Below are 20,996 nucleotides of genomic sequence, written 5' to 3'. Positions count from 1 at the left end.
AAAGATTAGGGTCGCCTATAATTTTTCCAGCATGTCGTTCAGGAAATGCGCGCCCCCTCCCCCGGCTGCGTAGTCCTGATTTACACCGTGTTTCCAGTAAGTCACAGACATGCTGTGACTTACGAAATGGTCACTCCTAAATCTTTCCCTCGGTTTTTGTCAGGAAAGCAGCTGTAGCTGATACGATGCGTTAGATATAATTTCTATGCATTAAGTATAGTGACGTTCACGTAAGGCTCTCATGCGTTCGTACGCGCGCCCGAGGACATGATTATAGGGGTGAGGAGGATGGGGCGATTTCGTAATATTTCCTTCTCCCCATTTCCAATCCTTCCGGTCGGGTGTCCGACCGGCAGGATGGCTGCACTCTGTGGCACTGGAGGGGCGAACCGGTCCGCCAGAAGTTCCGCGAGGGCCTCTTCGCTGATTCTTAGCGAGATGGCCACAGCGAGGACGGGTTGACGGCTCGTCCTCTTGCCGGTGAGTGACTTGAGTAGTCGCCAAGCTAGGGGGCCCCTCGAGCGGTCCTTGATGCTGGAGCACAGGCTCACCCAGCTCTGGTTCCTCCTGCGCCGGGCCCTGTCGTGGCGCTGCCCCCACCCCACCTACGGAAACTAGAGCTGCAGCACCGGTCAGCAATACGGCTCTGTCTTGGTGTTCCCCGAACCTCACAAGTGGCCGCCACTTTGGCTGAGGCAGGTGCCTGGCCACTGACATTACTCTTCCTGCAACAGGGGCTACGACACATTGATCGTCTACACCATGCCGCAGATGGTCAAGCACTCCTGACCCGCCTACGCTCCCAGCCAGCATTACACATGGGACGGCTGTGTGGCCTCTATAAGGAGGTCATAGGGGACACGCCTGCAAACGCTGTACAGCCTCGCCCACCACATCGACCACCAATCCCTATCTCGACGGAGCTGCCAGGTGTCTCGAAGAACAGTTCCCCAACATGTGCCCTACAGCAGACGGCAGCCTCTCTCCTCCAAGAGAGACTTGGTGGGGACCACCTTCACATCTTCGTCGATGGATCCGTGATATCGGAGACGGGCTCATCCACAGCAGCCTGCGTTGCGCCGGCCCTGCAAAAGAGCAAGCTGTGCCGTCTCCCGGGGCATGCAAGCTCTATCGCAGCAGAGCTACCAGTGACCTCGGCGGCCATCTTCTGCGACTCCAAGGCGGCGCTGCTCTGCCTGTAGAACCCTGACAGGGCTAGCCTTGGGGTTGCGCTGCTCTCTTCAAGACTGACGGCCCTTCAGAACGCAGGATGTTCACTATCCCATGCATTGGATACCGGCACACGTGGGGATCCCGGGCCATGAAGAGGCGGACACTTTTGCAAAAAGTGCCCACCACTCGAGCGTCCCTCTCAGCCCTGCTGTAACGGCCGCAGACTCGTCGAGACACAAGCTGCGCCGGCACATCATCGCCTGCCACCCGGACAAACGGGTACCGTGGTCCGGCCTCCACGGCCTCCTACGAAGGGATGCCTCGTCGCTGCTCCGACTGCGAGTTGGCTGCTACTGGACGGCAGCCCGCCGGCACCGCCTTGGGAAAGCCACATCGCCAGCCTGTGCCTCCTGTGGTGAACCAGAGACTCTGGAGCACCTCCTGCTCGCCTGCCCTGCTCACCTGCAACACCGTGGCCGACTTCTGCAAGAGTTCCACCGCCTGGGGCTCCCGTGTTCACGACAGGAAGATATCCTCTTCCCCTGTCGCAATCAGCTGCCAGCCTTCCGAAGTGCCGTCGAGTACCTCGACTCGTCGGGGCTCTCGGCGAGACTATAGGAGATTTCTAAAAAGACGGATGCCCTAACGGCCATCCCACCACCTCGGGCTTCCTGATTCGCCACTACTTCGCTTCTACTGGGCCACCTCCTCTACGGTCTATCTCCAGCCTACTCCTCCGGTCGAACCCACTGTCGAACCCTCCCTGTCTGGCTGCTCTGATGCTGCTAGGACGACCTTCTACCTTTCTCCCTCCTACCCTCTCTCTTTTTTTAATCCCATTTCCTCACCCTGCTGGCGCTGAGCCGTGCTCCCGCATGGGTTCCAGAAAATAGTGCTAGCATTTCCTCCTTCCCCACAAGAACCACTTCTCTCTCTCTCTTCCTTATCGCTTCCCTCTTGACCAAGTGGCGAAACCGGCCCAGCCATGCTTTGAAACGCGCAGTTCTGTTAACAGAAACTCTCGTTGTGCTCTATACCACTGTCGCCATAAGGGCCAGATTAGGAATGACCAGCACAACAGGACTTGGAAGAGGATATAGATATATTGACCTAGGGAAAGGGGTCAAAATTAGTGAGGTTGTTATTCAAAAATTTTGCACGCATTCAGAAAAAGCAAAAAACAAAAAGAAAGAAAAGGAAAAAAAAGACAGCAGTTAGAACCTCAAAGCACGGCTGTTTGTGTTCACTGCGTTCACTGCATTTTATTCCAATCAAAGCAGTTGGCCGTTAACACGAACTGAACGGAACAATCTAAGCGCAAACGAGACAATGAGAATAAACGCGCACCCAAAAAGTTGCCTTTTGTAGTTTGGTGCCGTTTACATATCGTTCACGGAAGAACATACTCGTGTCGCCCATACTTGTTCGTGAGCGTTTTGAAAAGTGCCGTACGCTCGTTTTTCCATTAGTGGGGGGGGGGGGGGGGAATACGAATACATATGAGGTATATATTCGCGGCCATCCAAACCTAAAACATTTATTTCGTCTACTGCGAGGACGTGCTGTAAATTGAACATGAACAATAATACAGTGATATATCCCAAACCGCTATCCCGTATCCCAAATTGAATGTGAAGTATAGCATACATTGCCACGCCCACCCCTTCCCCACCCCAACAGAAAGATGATGTCACCACCATTTTATAACCTGATTCGCGAAGAGGCCAAACTGGTTACAAGAGCTATGTAATTTGTTTGTGTACACACAAGAGGAAAGAAAATACTCATAACTGGCTCGTACATTGTTTGTAATACTTTAGTTCTGCAAAAAGTGGCAGTTTCGCCCGAAAGGCGAAGCATCGATTGCGACAGTAAATTAGTGGACAGCTGTACGAAGCAAGGATAGTAGGTTTATCGGCGGCATAAACTTGTAAACAAATGCATATATTAACTAAACGAACAAGCATGATGTCACGCGTGCACAAGCAAACACGAACGCAGCTCACTTGATGACCGCAGAAACTCGCTGTCAAGGCGATGGAATGAGGAAGTGCGGCAGCTGCAGCGAGCGAATCGACCTTCGTGCTGCGTCTCGCATCAGCGCGAATTAAGCCGCGAAAACACAGCGCGCGGCGGACTCGGCCATTGTCGCACATGGCTTTCAAAATACTGCGGTCCGGGCAGGCGCGCGCCCTCTCCCTACCCTCTTCCCGCAGTCTTGCGCGCGACGGAAGACGGCACGCATCCTCCCCGCTTTCTTCCCTTGAGTGCGCAAGATGGTGCCGCGATAGGCGGCTCACCCTCGCGCGCTTTACTCGTACATACGGCGCGCGGCGACATTATCGCCCTTGGACTTTATACGGAACCTAACGGCCACGCCGATGGCAGAAATGTCATCCGTAACGTCACGTGCTTAAATATCATAGCTGTTCGGTAATCCTGTGTACGATTTTGGGCGTACATTAAATGGACACGACGGAGACGCTACATCAGTTTAAACTAGCAAAGCATTCATTCATTTTCGTTAATTTCATGGCAAGAGCTTGATCACGAATAACAAAAAAAAAGCCAAATGACCATTTCTGGGATTTCCCACCGAAGCACATCACTCACGCACATCAGCCTGCACATCAGTCATGAATTTAGAGGGTTTTTTTTCGCACTTAAAGCCTTTGCGGTGCAGTAAAATTCATCGAAACCTGCCAATTTCAGTCTTTGGCTCATTTAAAATGCAATTTAAGCCATCTTTACAGACAAAAAATAATAACTAGACCCGAGCAGACGCCCTCGAAATTCGCGACGTCACGGCTGGCTAGTGTGGAAGCTTCGAGGCGGCATCACTACGTCTATGGTCTTTCATAGCGTACAGAGCTTCCTTTCATGGCAAAAGTGACCTTCTCGGTATTGTAGAAGCCTAATCTACCGATAAAGCTAAACGCTTGTGTTTCTTTAGTATCCTTTTTAGGAACCCCAACGTGGTCAAAACTGATCCGTTGACTCCTCACCACAGCACCTTTCATAGTCATCGGTTGCTTTCAAATGTTAAATCCCACTATGCTTTCTTTTGTGTGCGTGTGCTAATTTACATGCTAGGTTCAATTCTTTTACGCGACAAGTGATTAAACTTTCATTTCAAATTGTTTCTCCTAAAATACCAAAAGTGGGCATCACTGCTTGAATGTGAAAGAGAGAATCACAAAGAAACAAAAATGTGCACAAAGCTTCAGACATATTTATTTGCATCCCAAGTAGTGTGCTTTTACAAAGCCAAATGTGTGGCAGCAATGGTTAAGGGTGTTGTACTTAGCAAGATTAGCGACACCCAAGCATTGCACTAAGAAAACAAAAAGTGACATACTAGGCAACAAAACAAGCAGTCATCTAAAAACAATAAAACTTGCTCATCCCAGACAGTATACAATACAAACACACACACAGTACACGAACCCATATCCAGGCTTCCTCGTCCAAACAAGCAAGTCATTTGTATCAGTATGTATATATTTGGTTCTATCTTAAGAAAGTCATGCACCACTGCGACACACAAAAAAAAGGTCTTATATTTACATACTGATTTACATGATCACAGGCTCTCAGCATTTAAATAATACCAGCACCAATACACTCATATCACGTTCGAAGCACTGTCCAGCACACAGAAGGCTTTGCTTGCAGTGTCTATAAAACCCTATGTTGCACAAATGCAGCACGAGCTTGAAGTAAAAGCAAAGTCCTCATAAAAAACAAAAAAAATAAAGGCTATATTGGTGGCTCCTTGCCTCTTTGGAACACCCATGTGTAACTGCATTGGGGAATTAGTACAGACTTCCATTTGAGTATATATTCCCCTTGTGATTCACACCACTTTGTTGTCACGTGAGCGATAAATGACAAAGGTTCAAAATAAGTTCCCCAAGTAATTACTGACAACAGTCAGGTTTGCTCTTCAACACCCTTTTTGCATCAGAGCTAGTAAAGTAAGCATGGCATTCTACAATGGCCAATAGTTCTATTATTCACAGTTGGTATCCGCCAGGAGCAGATAGAAGGTAGCCTCCAGGGGGGAAGGAAGGCTCATCAAAGCATATATATTCTGGATTCACCAGTGCTATCAGCTAATAATAAATACTGAAAGTGGCAAAGCTTCGTTCGTAAAGACTGTGCCTACGAGGTTGAATAAGCTGTCCCAGAGTGAACGAGAAGTAAAAATGAAACCTGAAGACAGAAGTGCTCCTCTTGTTTAATCCTTCAAGTTTCTTGCGGCCTTGTAAGCCCACATACACAAAAGGAAATTCAGCATACTGCGCATTACTTTCGTGGACCCTAAGACTTCAGCTTCCACTTCCAGGCATATACAAGTGACTTCTGTCCACTAACTGCATGCACGCATATATATGCAGAGAGAAACAATCAAACTGTTCCTAAGGCATTTTCATATTGTTTGCTTAACAGTAACTACAAGAGTAATGGAAATGACAAGTGAGCACTACGAAATTCTTCGTGTCCTGCTCTTTTTTACCCAGACAGACTCATATAAAACTAAAATGCACAGTGCGTGGAGACACTGCTACCAGTTTAATCATGGAGGTACACCTGAATAGGACCAGGAAACGAAATAGAGGGGATGTAGTGGAACAGGAAACATTCTGTGCTGCTTACACGTACTATATTTAACACTCTAGCCCAACTGGGATGAACAGTGGTGCCACACAGAGACAAGGACAGAAGATTTAAGGACCAAAATTATTGCAACAGTACGTGTTGTGCTACACTGACCATCTTGCTTACTAGCCGAGCTGAGTTTTTCTTTGCTTTACCACAAGCTATTCAACATTATGTGAAACCACTTCTAGCAGCAGCATTGTGGAAACCCTAGACTGCAATAGTTAGTTGGGAAAGCTGTAAAAGTATCTATATTGCACATAAAAATGACATCAACAAGCTCACGCAGACTGAAACGTTAAATGTGCATTTCAATGGTCTCTTTTCTTTATCGGTGGCTGAAGAGCCTTACAAGATGCGTTCTTAGAACACTGAAGGTGTGCCTCCCCACAGCACCCCCAAAGATTGTACACATGATGGTTATGGTTCGCTGTGTGTGTCCATACCTAATGTTTATACATTGCATGTTTTCCTTCAGTGTTTGCCTGTTGAAATAAACTTCAGATTAGTTTGCACTTCCCCTGGCCAGCAGCCCATACTGGCCTAGTACATTTCTTGAATTTGTGACAATGGGGGTCTCAGAACAGTGCCTTTCCTGCACTCATCCGAGAGGTAGTGCAGGGCTTGTGTATGTCGTGCCGTGCCGGTTCTGCATCAGCAAGGACTCGCAATGGACTGGTGGGAACTATTTCACTAAGTGCAGGGCAAATCGAATGGAAGCCGAAGTTGTTTTACTACCCTCTTAGCATTGACAGAAAGCAGCGCCAATGTCCCACAAACTTCTCCCTACCAGCTCTGCAAATTCTTCACAAAAGAAAAAGAAAGAGGGGATTACGTTAAATGCACGAGCCTTGGGCATGTGCAATAATGTACCGCAAGCTTTTGCGACAGATAAGGCAGATGGAAAACGTTTCTGCAATACCATACGACCACGTGAAAGTAGAGCTTGCACACGCGAGCTATAGAAGCCATGGTCCCACTCTTCATGCTAGTGTGCTTTAAAGCAGTTTAGCCATAACCAATTAATGCACAGCTGGCATGCAACATTGACAAGCTGATTGGCTGCCGATACTGAGCTTGCCGATATAGGGAGGTCCTTATTGGTCGGGAAGTGTACACAAAACATGTAAAAGACAGTTAAGAGTTATTGACCGTTATACAGTAAGTTAAAGAAATACTAAAGGACATTAGGTCAAGCTAGATTAAAAAATTACACTTCTGTAATAACGAATTCGTCAGTCATAGCAAGAAGAGAGCTTTTGTAAGAGGAAAGGACATGAATGAAAAATTGGAGTGGTGCCATCTGCTGTGGACTGCGGTACCTCTTCTGCGACATTAGTACTGGCTGATTCACACAAAGCAACACAGAGGGAGATCACGTGGACATTATGTCAACTCGTCCATTTTGACGTGGGAGGTTGAAATTGATGAGCAGAATCAGGACCTTCGACAGCAATTTTCCACAAACGAAGTGATGTACTGGCACACAGAAAACAATAATGATCTATTGATCTAGCTTGGCTTAATATTTTCCCCACAGTGTCTCTTTAAGATAGCAGTGCCAGCAAACAACTTTCACCATCATGTTTCTACAATATTTAGCAGCCACAGATAAGAATAGATGATATGCAGGTCTACCACATATGGACTCTGATATCAGGGTTGCTATCAGGGTCTATATGTAGTAGACCTGATAGCTAACATCAGTTCTACAAAGAAATATAGAGTGCTGCTGCTTGCTAGCTAAAATGAAAAGGCATAAGTGATGGCATATGTTGGCAAGAAATTGAGACAGTATGCCTGTGGTGTATTAATTAAGAACCACGACCGTGTGCTCTATCCGTGTACATGCTACGTTAAATTATTAACTTTTATTCAATGGTCCTGCATGACATGGGGCTAAAGGAACAAGGCTTATTCCAATTCAGACCTCCAAAAATATTTTATAAGCTGATTGACACCAATGCGGTGAAAGAGAGAGACTAGCACTGCAACTGAAAACAATAAAACATGCACTTTTATTTCGACATGGTACCTTATAAAAGATGCTTTGTTCAATAGGAACAAAAGAACATAATCTCTATAGCATACTTTATATTATGTGCATGGAACTGTTCACAGCTGTGCCCAGACAGCTCAGGGTGCTCTTGATGCAATGCAGCAGTGACAACCGAGGTGCAACTGTTGGTGACCAAAGTACCGCAATAAACCCTGCACTGCTTTTAAAAAGTTCGTACACGGCAGTCAAGGGCACATCACAAGGTTCTCAAACCTTGACTGACCAGGTCAATAATAATAAAAACTAAAACAGCGATGTGCCCTTGGATATAGCTGGGCATGTCACACAGTCGCTGGAGCAACAGCCATCCAATGATAAATGCTTGCATGCTGCTGCAGCCACCTCGGTCGTGAGACGACCCAATCCTGGTGGCCTTGGCATGTGTTGTATCGATGCTGTGAGGGAGGCCGTCACATTCGTAAACGGTGCGGTTTACGAATGCGACGGTGACTGCTAGACAACCTTGCATGGAGTAAAACCAAGACGTCCACAGCGTGGCTGTGCCGGTCCATCAGCTGGGAGTGGCGGCGGTTCTTGGGCGCAATGCACGGGGAGACAAGGACTGCTTCCGGTGCTCACGGGTGACCGACCGCTTTTGTCGCGAGACTGTGGGACGAATGGGCTTGGTGGTGCAGTTGGCTGTCAACCGATGGAAGATTGCGTTGGAGACCCAGATGGACGGAGAGAAGAGTTGAAGGGGAAACCTGGAAGCACGAGAGGTAGCGCATGGTCACAATACGATATAGATCAAAGTGCAGTGTTAAGAATAAACCCTGCAGGAAAACACACGCACTGTTGCTATTAGTAGCACCTGTGATGACACTTTATAGCTGTGTGGTGGGGTATGCGTCTATGCACAGTTTTCTTTGTAGTTGCGCATTCGCACTGAAGTAATTATAGCCTTAAGCAAGGACCAACTAGTCAATAACATCTTCTCCCAAGATAAGGAAACGGAGGCCCTTCACAATGTGACTTGGCCTTTTAGTGGAATCTACTGATAGCACCAACTAGATTGCACTACTGAGAACTAATGCAAGGACAGAGCAGAGGAGGTCGTGCTGGTCCACGTGCTCAATCTATGTCATGAGCTGCATCAGCAGAACAGCAGTCTTGCGATGCACATGAAAACAAAGCCTCTCAAGCTGAGCCCTGCTAACTTGCATGTGACGCCACACACACAGCTTCTTGTTATGCTCCTGCTCCAATGTGGCAGCTAGGATGACATCAATGCATCATCTTCCTTGTCGTGGTTAACCTGCATCGATGTTATCGCGACACAGTCAGATTGCAGATGGCGTTTATGCCGGAACCACGGGAGAGCCTACAAAATCACAGCGCAAGACGCCAACGGATGCGGGTTCTCACCATGCCAGTTCTTCAGATCAGTGGCTAGGATGACGTCAGTGCAAACCCAGCTATGGCCAACACAAATATAAGCTGGCTATGGTAGCAGATCCCGAAATTGTTTCACCCTCGAAAGAGACAAACCAAACAGGCTCGCCCTACGAAATGCTTGTGTTAGCAGAAAGACAAAGAAGCTGTCCATGTCTAATCAACTAGTAGGGGAAAAGCTGACATGTTCTAGTTGTCACAATCATAGGTCCTTCTGTCACCACTGCAAATCAATGTCGTGGTCAAATAAGTGAGCGCTGCATGTCAAAGTAGCACCAGCACCATTTCCTCTCGTTTAGCATGATCTGAAGTGAAGGCGCTAAAACGACGGTGGACAGAGAAGGAACACACACACACAGGGCGCCTTCTTTTTTTTTTTCCAGGCGTCCTGTGTGTGTTCCTTCTTTGCCCACCGTCGTTTTTAGCGCCTTGACTTCAGATCACGCTTAACCAACACGCCCAACTATCCATCCTCTCATTAAGTCGTTTCTATACCAAGTCACTTTTAGTCATTCGCTGCTGCGCCCACGAAGACAGCTGTCCACTAAGGTGTCGAGCAGCGAGACGAGAATTTCCACACCATTGGGGACTAAGAATGTGCTCCAAGCGAAGCATCATCTGGCCGGCCCGTAGAACACGCGCTTGCTTACCTGGCAGTCCCAGTGGTCGGCGTTACACCGTGGGCGCTCAGGATGTACAGCGGGAAGAGGATCGAGAAGATGGAGCCGCTCATGAAGTACGACGTCGGCCACGAAGTGAGCACGGCCAGCGGCAGGCCGAACCCGATGAAGTACGGCCAGTTGTACTCGATGAACGAGAGCCGCCGGTGCAGCTCCCAGCCGCGGCTGCACCAAACGTACTCGAATGCGTACAGAGAGTACAGCAGCGACAGGTGGATCAGGCTGACGAGCTCACCTATCTTGCCGATGGGCAGCGCGGCTACGAGGTGCGACTGGAACAAAAACAGCGTCTGAACCAGCACGCTGAACAGCACGTCCGAGAGGAAGCGGCTCACGCTGGTCATAAGCGTCGGGCGTCCGCCCGTGATGTAGCGGAACGCGATGTTCGCAATGTCCTGGAACCACAAGCAGTTCACTATCTTGCTTAGCACAAACAGCGGAATCACCCAGAGCGCCTGAAACGTGCAGTTGAGCAGCGGATGCAACCAAGTCCATATGTTGTTCGCCGGCGAACTTTGGTGGTCGCCGAAAAGCAGGTCGATCAGCGACTGGACGGCGGGGAGAAGCATGTAGTTGAAAGAGACTATGCTCAGTCCGAAGACGCCGCCGTTCAGTAGACAGCACTGGAAAATGCGGTACAGAAGCCAAGGCTCCTCCTTAGTCCGTAGCGGGGACGACGGATGCTGCTGTTGAACCGCCGAGGAAGAAGCTCCGAAGGCTAAAGCCTGGACCGCGGCCCTGCGTAGAGCCAGGGCAGTTGCGGGTTGTGACGCCGCGTCCGCGGCTCTCTGAGCAGATTTTCGTTGATTGGCATCCAGGGTTTTGACGACGCCGATGCCCACGATGGAATCGTAAACACCGCGCGCTAGTCCCACCAAACCGCACTTCAAGTCCTCCATCGCTCTCTCTCTCCACTTGTGTCTTGCGACGTGACTGGGGGGAAAAACTTTGTTGTTCCTCTCTCAGCTGACTTGTAGACCAAGAAGACGCAGTTTGCTTGCGCTACAAAGATTCGACAGTCCTAAGATTGCACATTCTCACGCAGTCAGTCACACCCGTCACACGCACAATGGGAGTGGTTACGAATACAAAATTTACAGGATAAAAGCAGCACTCACGATCACAGTCACACATGCACACACACACACGCCACTCGGTTACCAGGGTCTGCGCATTGCTTTGTCTGTGTTGCTTTCCTTATACCCGTTATAGGTGGCGCTATAAAACACGCATATTTCTTTCTGCAAGCTTTGTTTCTTCATTTTTTATATCTTCTTATAATAATACTTTGTATTCTTGTGCGCTCAGTGCTTTCAGCATTTGTCATTGCTAGTAAACTCGCTCGGCTGATCAGACCTTCAAACAGGAACTGAAACCGATAAGAGCGGCGGCAAGTTTATCAGTTTGCTTGGCACTTTCTGATAAGTTTGACTTTCGACATGTGTCAGCGTTGTCGCGCTTTCCGAAGTGAAGCGAAATGATCTGTCGATTTTTTGGAGTCTGTTTGGTGCTAACTGCTCTGCTGATACTGCAGGTCAGCGGACAGAGAAACGTACTCGTTATACTAGGTGAGTACACTCGGAGTACAACGCACCGCGATAAGTTGACTGTTGCACAATTATTTTACGTTAGTGGTTCGGGCTTCCCTGCTTTCCACCGTGCGCGAATAGTAAGTTCAATTATTCACCTTCATATACCATGCAATTGTCCCGTAAGTACATTTAGATGGAATATAAAACTATATATAATATGTGTTCCTGTAGTTTGCTTTAATCGGAATAATGCACGCGCGCTTATTAGCAATTATTATGTAAGAAACACGCACGTTAATATTATGGATTAGATACGGACGTGAGAAAAAATATGTACTTGTTCCGATCCGCCAGCTCCTTGTTTGAACACCTAGCTAGATCCCTCAACTATTTTTATTTTAATCATTCAGCTGGCAATTAGCCGCAGCGGACGTCTTACGTCATACGGTGCGCTTTCGATCTCGATCGAGCGCGATTGATGGAGATCGAATTTCTTGATCACAATCGATCGAAATTGGCAGTGCGACATAAAATAAAATGGATCGTTATATATATGCATGCATGAAGGAGGCGTTTCTCCATGCATGAATGGTGCATTCACGTGCTCCAACTCCAGCTGACGTAATTATCTGGGCGCATGCGCAGTATATGCATATCCGTTCAGGGGCGCAAGCTTCAGAAAGCGAACCTTTGCTTTTTCCATGCTTGTGTCACTATAATGAGTGCGCGTTTCGCAAGCCAGTGGTGAAAGGAGGAGCTAGCTAGAGGACGCGCAGTTAATAGGCGAGAGGGCCGGATGCAGACTTAAAGCAAGCGAGCGTCATGGTCATTTCGCTCGGCTGAAAGCAAGCAATTAAGCGTCATGATCGTTTCGCTCACTGCTATTATCTGTGTTGCAGAACAACCAGACGTGAATAGAAAGATGGCTAAGCTTGAACTGCTGTCTGCATGCACAGATCGAACACACATGTTTGAAACAGAATGATAAATAATTAAGGCACACAATTAAGGTGCACTTAAGTCCTTCAGCAAGTTGGCACGGTCTGCTGTATATTCTTTTGAACGCTTATGCGTGTGGGGGGTGGAGGGGAGTTCTTTCTCTTATCTGTGTCGGTTTCCTGCACATCATTATTAAAAAAAAAAAGCACTGATTATCTGTTTGTACAGACCTGCTCCAGTCTTCACATATCTGTAATGCTGATCCACTATATGCTACATAAAAGGTGCCAAAATATACTTGCAAATTATGCTGTATTTGTTTGCCAATTAATTTCCACTTCTTCCTTGTATGTAGCTGACGATGGAGGTTTTGAGACTGGCGTCTACAACAACACCGCTTGCAAGACACCAAATCTCGTCAAGCTTGCTCAACAGGGAGTTGTGTTCCGGAAGGCCTTCACCGCTGTGAGCAGTTGCTCACCAAGCCGGTCGTGCCTGCTTACTGGTCTTCCAATGCACCAGAATGGCATGTACGGCCTTCACCAAGGCGTGCATGCCTTCCAGTCATTCCCGGAGGTCAAGTCGCTGCCCTTGCTTTTGTCTCAACATGGCATTCGAACTGGTAAGATTAGTAAGCGGGTGTTCTTGCAAAGTTGGTGACAACGGCAAGCCACGATGCACTGACAGAACCTTTTGACATTCGGAAAGATCCCGAAACTTCCACACGGAAACCTGAATCTTTTCCCTAAAATTATTTTAATGAAATTGTGCAGAAACCATTGACAATAATTGTGAATGTGATCCAATAGCCAGAACATACAATAGCGAGTGAGAGCGCGCGAGAAGGTGAACGAACGAACATTTTCCTAGCAGAGTATGACCACTGACCAACGGCAAAAACGAACAAAACATGACCCCACCCCCCCCAAAATAAATCTATTCTTTAAAAGACTTTGCACTTACTGCTGCTCTATTCTCATGCGAATTCCGTAGCAAAATCACATCTTGTGGCCTGCATCATTCAATGTAACGCGACACTACCAACACAGTAAGTGGTCCCCGCCAACCACCAGCAGCAGGCTGACGCCCGCTGCCTCCCTGATCTATTCTATTCGAATGTAACATTTTCCACTGTTAGTTGCCTGGTATGTTAAAAAAAAAAAAGAGGAATGCTTATTTACCATCATCTGTGCGGCTCTCAAGTGTCCACATTTGCCTTCGAATGTGATTAATGGAAACTTACCTCGAAGACCGTGCCATACTGCACTTTGCTGTACTGCAAAGCACCTTCTCCTTTGTCACTTCATTTCTTCCAGGCATTATTGGTAAAAAGCATGTTGGACCCGAAGAGGTGTACCCTTTCGAATTTGCACACACCGAGGAAAACAACTCTATTCTACAAGTTGGACGGAACATTACGAAGATAAAACACCTTGTGCGGAAGTTCCTCTCTACCAATGACACAAGGTAAAAAGAAAATTGTAACAAACATGGCCAGGCCCAAATATATTAGGGACATGCAAATACTATTCGAAATCTTGAATAAGAAGTGAGTAGTCTTTGCTAGTCGATTTGAGAATTCACTGTTCAATATTGTCAAATATTTGTTTCCATTAATAATAATCCTACTTATCGAAGTTTTGAGGGAGACACAGATTGAGACAAGAGAGGACTACTCTGAATGTTTTGTTTTTTTTCACTGCAGGAGAGCTGTGGTCATTGTGCAGAGGCGCCAGTTCCCTGAACAAATACACGGGGAATACAACTTCCACTCTGCAATTTACAGTCATTCAACATGATCGCCTCACTTCTAAGCAGCCTGTATATGAATTTGTTTGTCTCGATTTAGCCAAAGCACTTTATTACTGGGCCACTTTCACCATGTTTGGAACTCGTTAAAAACAGCTTGCGCTGCTGTGTTTTCGCAACTCTCGCCTTCAACGAGGACAACTGTGCCGTTCGGTTATGTGTTCTGAACGTACTTTCCACCGAACTGAATGTATGGCGGGACCAGGTAACGGAAAGCGATTGTTTCTCATCTACAAGCTCCTCAGTTGACTGAGCATTACATCATTACATGCATGTCTGAAATAATGCAAGTGAGCGCCTGTTTTCACCAGACGGACACCATGCAAACATTTATCCATTTAGCTTTGTTAAGAAATAACATATTAAATCATTTGAGGACGTTTGCCTCTAGCATTCATATTTAGTTTGATTACAAAATTTCACTGTTCAAATATGCCTGTTAAGTAACAATTGCATTTTTATTTTGAACTTGTATTGCATCGCTTTCAATGCATCTAATAATAATTATGGGGTTTTACGTGCCAAAACCACTTCCTGATTATGAGGCACGCCGTAGTGGAGGACTCCGGAAATTTCGACCACCCGGGGTTCTTTAACGTGCACCTAAATCTAAGTACACAGGTGTTTTCACATTTCGCCCTCATCGAAATGCGGCCGCTGTGGTCGGGATTCAATCCCGCGACCTTGTGCTCAGCAGCCCAACACCATAGCCACTGAGCAACCACGGCGGGTAGCAACGCATCTTCTTAGATGATAACTCGATTCCAAAGATGACTGCTAGTGAAAGATGGTGTCAAAGATGAGTCGAGACAAATACAAATGTTCCAACTACCAACTGACCTTTATCCGAAGGTACACACATATTTTTGTGTATCCTGCTCACGTATAGCGTACTTGTATTTGTTTTCGTCCCTGTCTTTAGCCCTGCCAAGTGGTTTTGTTATGTATCACGAGCTATCTTAATTCAAGATACTGATTACTAGAAAAATGTGAGGAAATCCACCTTTTCAGGCCATTTTTCCTGTACGTGGCTTTCCATGACCCTCATCGTTGCGGCCACACCCACCCGCAGTACGGCGCATTCTGTGAAAAGTTTGGTGACGGCTCTCCGGGCATGGGACGCATCCCAGACTGGACTCCCGAGCATTACGATCCCAGTCAAGTCATTGTGCCTTCGTTTGTTCCAGACACGCCCGCAGCACGAGAGGACATAGCAGCTCAGTACACAACCGTCGGGCGGCTGGACCAGGGCAAGGATTTTTCTTCGTCATTTTGATGGATTTGTACCGGGTTTTTTAAGGCGAACATTTATTCACAAACTCTCCCGGACTTTCCTGACCGTGGCTGCTGGGTGCTGCTGCTGTCTCCTCAAATAGCTCACACGTAAAAAAGAAAGATAGCAAGAATTTCAATTTTGCACCCGATGGTATGTGGGGTCGAGCATTGGTCCCCCAGCACAGCAACATAGCATGCTCTAACCATTAGGCCACAATCGCATGTATACTTCTATCATGCCAGTGCTAACCAGCTATTTGAGTTGATTGTTGCACATGTCACATTGCACACCATGAGTGCACAAGAGCAGATTCGTGTGTGCCAGCTTCCATTAGGCTAAAGGTGCCGGAATGTAATGGGCATACTTATAGCATTCGATTAGTCGCCTCAGGAAGCTTTGCTTCACATAGATTCGAAGATGTGCACTGGACCTGCACAATTTTTTTCTTTGCTGTAGAGAAGTTTTAATCACCCGTGGAACATAGCGCAATTCCAGTACTCGAGCCGGATTACTTGAAGAGGTGAACATTACTTGTACGAGGAATCAAAATATGTAACTGATTTAATTTACGAAATTCCATTAATTAAGTTAACTGATTTCTCTACTGCACATATTGCAATTTACATATTATAGTAAGCAAGATATGTCCATTTGGAACAAATTCTGGTGATGAAACCAGTTTCGAAATATACGTCCCCCTCCCTCCCCCCCCAAAAGAAAGCAATGTAGATGTTCCTAACTGTTCCTAACTGTTGTTCCTAACTGTTCCTACCCGCCGTGGTTGCTCAGTGGCTATGGTGTTAGGCTGCTGAGCACGAGGTCGCGGGATCGAATCCCGGCCACGGCGGCCGCATTTCGATGGGGGCGAAATGTGAAAACACCCGTGTACTTAGATTTAGGTGCACGTTAAAGAACCCCAGGTGGTCGAAATTTCCGGAGTCCTCCACTACGGCGTGCCTCATAATCAGAAAGTGGTTTTGGCACGTAAAACCACATAATTATATATATATATATAACTGTTCCTAACTTAAATTCCTTAAATTCCTAAATGTTCCTAAATCTGCACCAAAAGCAGCTAGACATTGAAATTTGCTAAACAAAATCTAAAAAGGACCAATATAATACATTAGTTTACAGGCTACACGAGATATTACAACAGTTGAACATCGATATAACGAATTCGGTAAAATCGGCAATTTGCTTCGTTATATCGAAATTTCGTCCAATCGAAATTTGACCTTTTTCTGCAAATGAGTACAGTCGACGATAGATTTTTCTTACACGGGAAGGGGCCATAGAATATTCCAAATCATCGAGCAACCGAGAAAAGCAAATTTGAATGCGAAAACAATTCGTTTCGATAAATTTGGGAGTCGGCGACGAATAATACGGTTTCACGTCACGCACGTCGGCGATATCTTATCGGCGGTACGAGTTAAGCGAAGCCAGCCACGCTTTCACATATGCTCTGCCCCCGCGGCTCATAGCGTCGCGTGCACTGGGAAACGCTATCAGGAAAAGCGCCGGCAGCGGTGTGCGAATGTGTCGTCTGCCTCTCGCTCGAACGAGTCAACGAAACTCGAGATTACGCAACCTCCAATACTAAAAGCGCGGTACAGACAGGTTACACGGTGCCATGCCGTCTCGGCACGCCCGCTCTTCGCACACGCGGCAGATTACCTCTAAAGCAGGATGCGCGGCTGCGTATGCGCTCAGTCGCGCTTACAGCCATGCGCGCCAACCTACCCCCCCCTCTCCTTCCCTCGAGCGCGCTTGATCACGTTACCGAGAGCTCTCTCTCCCCTTCTTTCCCTTTGCTCGCGTCGGAAGGTGGCACTAGTGAAGCCGCCATCTTTCTTGTCTCACTCCCGCACACTTTCACTCGCACCTAAAGCACACAGTGCGCGTGGCCCGATAGGATCTTATCGCACGTGGACTTCATAACGGAGCATGATGCGGCTCCACTTGGGCGGTCGCTCTTGTCGCGCGGCGCGCGATTTGAGAGGTGCCGTTTGCACGCAGCCGCTTGTAAGTCAATCATTTGACTACCTGCGTCTTCGGAAGTTTCCATTTATTGTCTCGGCATTCCTTTGAGGCGGCAGGGAAATTTCGTTATATTGAAATAGCATACAAACAACTTCGTTATATTGAGGTTGTAAAGACAGTTCAGTGGACAAGAGGTTATGAAGTTATACTTCGTTATATCGAAAATTTCGTTAAACTGAATTTCGTTATATCGAGGTTACCCTGTAGTTTATACAGGTCCTATTCAGGAATTAACGGTACGTCGGAATAGTATCAATTTTGTTTGCTTTGCACTTCCTATTTGATGCAGTTCCCAGCATTTGTGACGTGGTAATCCCAGAATTACACGACTGTAAGCTCTATTAGTTCCTTTGAAGTGTTCTAAAATTTGGCAGTTTTGCAAAATATTGTTAAATTAGATAGTCATGAGACCATCCTATGCTCAATTAGCTTGACCTCCTGGCAAACGCACAAGCTTGTTCATCACTTGTGTCGCTCCATACTTGGCTTTCACCGTACTGCACAGATGTGCACGTGCTTGCAAGAGTGGTCTGAATGTGATGCAAGTGCACATTTTGACTCATCCATTACTCATTATTATGCTGGAGTGACTTACTGCATTTGTAGAGAGGGCAATAATGGCAGTGTGCTATCTTGTGTGATGCAGGAGTTGGCCTTGTGTTGGCAGAGCTGGACGCTGCTGGGTTCAGTGACAACACTCTCATTATCTACTCTTCTGACAATGGAATTCCGTTTCCCAATGGACGGACCAACTTATACGAGCCTGGCGTCCAGGAACCCATGATAGTGAGCAACCCAGAAGAACCACGGTCTGCTGGCACGGTAAGGGTGAGACTTCGCTGCTCTAGAACCCGTCATTGTCAAGGCTATAAGGTGTTACAATCTTCACCCTAGCGCTGTCTTTTTTTTGTGAACATTGTTAAAAAAAAAGAAAGCTACAGATTTGGGAGCACTGAGCCAATGACGGCACTAAGCAGTTTCATTGCAATCTACTGCTTCATGTGACCCAGCAACCTGCCATACAACCCAACAAATTTTCATATAGGCAATGTTAAAGATTAGCTGTGCATTTATTGTTTTTGCCCCAAGGGTTCAAGCGTGACATTACATGGATCAATGGACCAACAGAGCACTGCATTAAGCTTAATGACAATCAATTTTTATTTGACATGTACGCAACAGTTAAAGCAGGCAAGTACAAGTTACTTTGAAAGAGTAAGACATGGTACCTGGCTGAAAAGTTAAGAGTACTAATGAACACACTTCTAAAATTACTTGAGTAGGATGCTAAGTGTGGAAAAAGTAACTAATTACTCGCAAATTAGTTTCAAGTTAGATTCTAGTACCATTTTTCTAGAGGACACACTCAAGCGATATCTAAATGGCGTACTGCCCTCAAGAAAAGTATCAGTTTAAAAAAATTCCAATCGCACAGCTTGTTTATGTATCATAGAAACATTGTGGTGGAAGAGATGGGTGCTAGCTTAGACAAGCAACTTACAAGAAGCTTACTTTGCGAGTATGAATAACCACCAAAACGTAATCAATTACCAACTCGCACAATTGGAAGTTACTAAGTAATTAAATTACCTTAACTTTAGTGAACAAAAAGAATGGGAACTGAGAGGCCAAACTATTGTTAGTCACAACCATATGAAGCCAATAGATAACGAAGCCAAGAAAAGCAAAATGGAATACACTTCTCATTTTGAAGAGAACTGTGGGAATGCTGACGTAAAGAAAAATAGAAGTGGGCGAAAAAGCAACTTGCCACCAGCTAAGGCACTGGCTGCCCCCATGTGCACATTCTTGGGTATTTGTGTGTATAAAATCTGACTCTGGGAGCCACTCATGGCCATGATGGTGATTGTAGCACATTCTTTTTAACTTCTGGCAAACTTACGCAGAGTGTTCAAGTTATGTACCTGCCTAAATCAAAGTCTGTGTGATTAACCACAGCAGTGAAACCTCTTCTTCACACTGCACTACTTTTCTTTTCCACCATGCTACAGCATTCAGATGCACTGGTCAGCCTCCTGGACATTGTGCCCACCATTCTAGAGTGGTTCTCCATTCCTGTTCCGCAATACACCATCTTCAAAAAGCCGGTCACGTTCACAGGCTCTTCACTGCTGCGGCTGCTCGCTCCACAAAGATCAGCATCGGCAGAGTCGCGAGATTTTGTTTATGCAAGCCACAGCCTTCACGAGATCACCATGTACTACCCCATGAGAATGATACGCTCCTCGAACTTGAAGCTCGTCCACAACCTCAACTACAAGATGCCGTTCCCAATCGACCAGGACTTCTACGTGTCGCCGACGTTCCAAGATTTGCTGAACCGGACGCAGCGCGGGGAACCACTTTGCTGGAGTAAGACGCTCGACGGTTACTACTACAGGGACGAGTGGGAGCTGTACGATTTGGACAGAGACCCGAACGAGCTGTCCAATGTTGCAAAGAACGAAACCTATGCCCCGGTTCTGTCGCAGCTCCAGCAGCTGCTCTTCAAGTGGCAGCAGACAACACAGGACCCCTGGATCTGTGCGCCGCATTCGGTTCTGGAAGATTCGGGCTCATTCAAAGAGGATCCCAGGTGTCTCCCACTCCTCAACGAACGCTAAGCAGAGTAAATTCTCCGAGAGATGAGTAGAGGTCACAGACGCAGACAGAGCACTAAACGTTTCATGAAGCCATCGCTTCGTCGATGACATACTATGTGTGAAACGATGGTTGACACTGACTGCCGAATCTGCCAATAGCCCAGTGTAATGGGTACATCAGAACCATTTTTCTGCGTTGCAGGAGACACATGGACAAGACAATGAAATTAAGTGTGTTGTATTGCCCATCATTTTGTCTGCTTGCATTCATCACTTCAGTGGTCTACACAGATTGCATTCCTCATCACTGTAATAGTCTATATTGTAGCTGCAGAAGAATACTAGTTGGGCATGAGAAGCAAGTACAGTTAAACCTATATATAATGAACTTCAACATAACGAAATTCTCGATACAGCGAAGTATATTTTTTCTTTTCATAACCTCTTGCCCATAGAACACCATGTATTTAGAACCTCAATATAACGAAATGTGTTTGTATGCGAGTTCAATATAACGAAATTTCACTGCCGCCGCAAAGGAATGTTGAGACAGTGGAAACTTCCGTGGGCGCAGTTGGTCAAGTGATTGAATCACAAGCGGCTGCTTGCAACCGCACCTCTCAAATCGCGCGCTGCGCAACAAAAGCAACCATCGAAGTGAAGCTGCATCATGTTCGGCATAAAGTCCAAGTGTGACAAGATCCTATCGCGCAGCACACTGTGTTTTAGATACGAGGGAAGGCATGTGAAGGTGAGAGAAGATGGTGGCTCCACGAGTACTGCATTCCTGCGCAAGCAAAAGGAAAGGGGTAGGGGAGCATGTTC

General features: G+C 46.7%; 2 protein-coding genes across 3 annotated transcripts; one reads left to right on the top strand and one right to left on the bottom strand.

Annotated features, from left to right (window-relative positions):
* Positions 1-4,383: 4,383 nt before the first annotated feature.
* Positions 4,384-11,152, bottom strand: tank (EI24 domain-containing protein tank). The gene is made up of 2 exons (XM_075701538.1): positions 9,937-11,152; positions 4,384-8,598 (listed from the first exon to the last, which is right to left on the bottom strand). The coding sequence occupies exons 1-2, from the start codon at positions 10,863-10,865 to the stop codon at positions 8,406-8,408; spliced, it is 1,122 nt and encodes a 373-aa protein (XP_075557653.1). The 5' UTR covers positions 10,866-11,152; the 3' UTR covers positions 4,384-8,405.
* A 164-nt stretch (positions 11,153-11,316) lies between these two features.
* Sgsh (N-sulfoglucosamine sulfohydrolase) lies at positions 11,317-20,419 on the top strand. 2 transcript variants are annotated; one of them, XM_075701536.1, is made up of 6 exons: positions 11,317-11,534; positions 12,793-13,059; positions 13,754-13,904; positions 15,258-15,496; positions 18,215-18,390; positions 19,581-20,419. In XM_075701536.1, the coding sequence occupies exons 1-6, from the start codon at positions 11,444-11,446 to the stop codon at positions 20,190-20,192; spliced, it is 1,536 nt and encodes a 511-aa protein (XP_075557651.1). In that variant the 5' UTR covers positions 11,317-11,443; the 3' UTR covers positions 20,193-20,419. The 2 variants fall into 2 exon arrangements, with proteins under 2 accessions (XP_075557651.1, XP_075557652.1); XM_075701537.1 differs by lacking the exon at positions 11,317-11,534 and adding an exon at positions 12,184-12,721.
* Positions 20,420-20,996: the final 577 nt, after the last annotated feature.

The sequence above is a fragment of the Dermacentor variabilis genome, chromosome 8 (genome assembly GCF_050947875.1).
Source record: "Dermacentor variabilis isolate Ectoservices chromosome 8, ASM5094787v1, whole genome shotgun sequence".
NCBI lineage: Eukaryota > Metazoa > Arthropoda > Arachnida > Ixodida > Ixodidae > Dermacentor > Dermacentor variabilis.
Note: the sequence above shows the minus strand (reverse complement) of the source record. Positions and strands in the feature narration are given on the sequence as shown.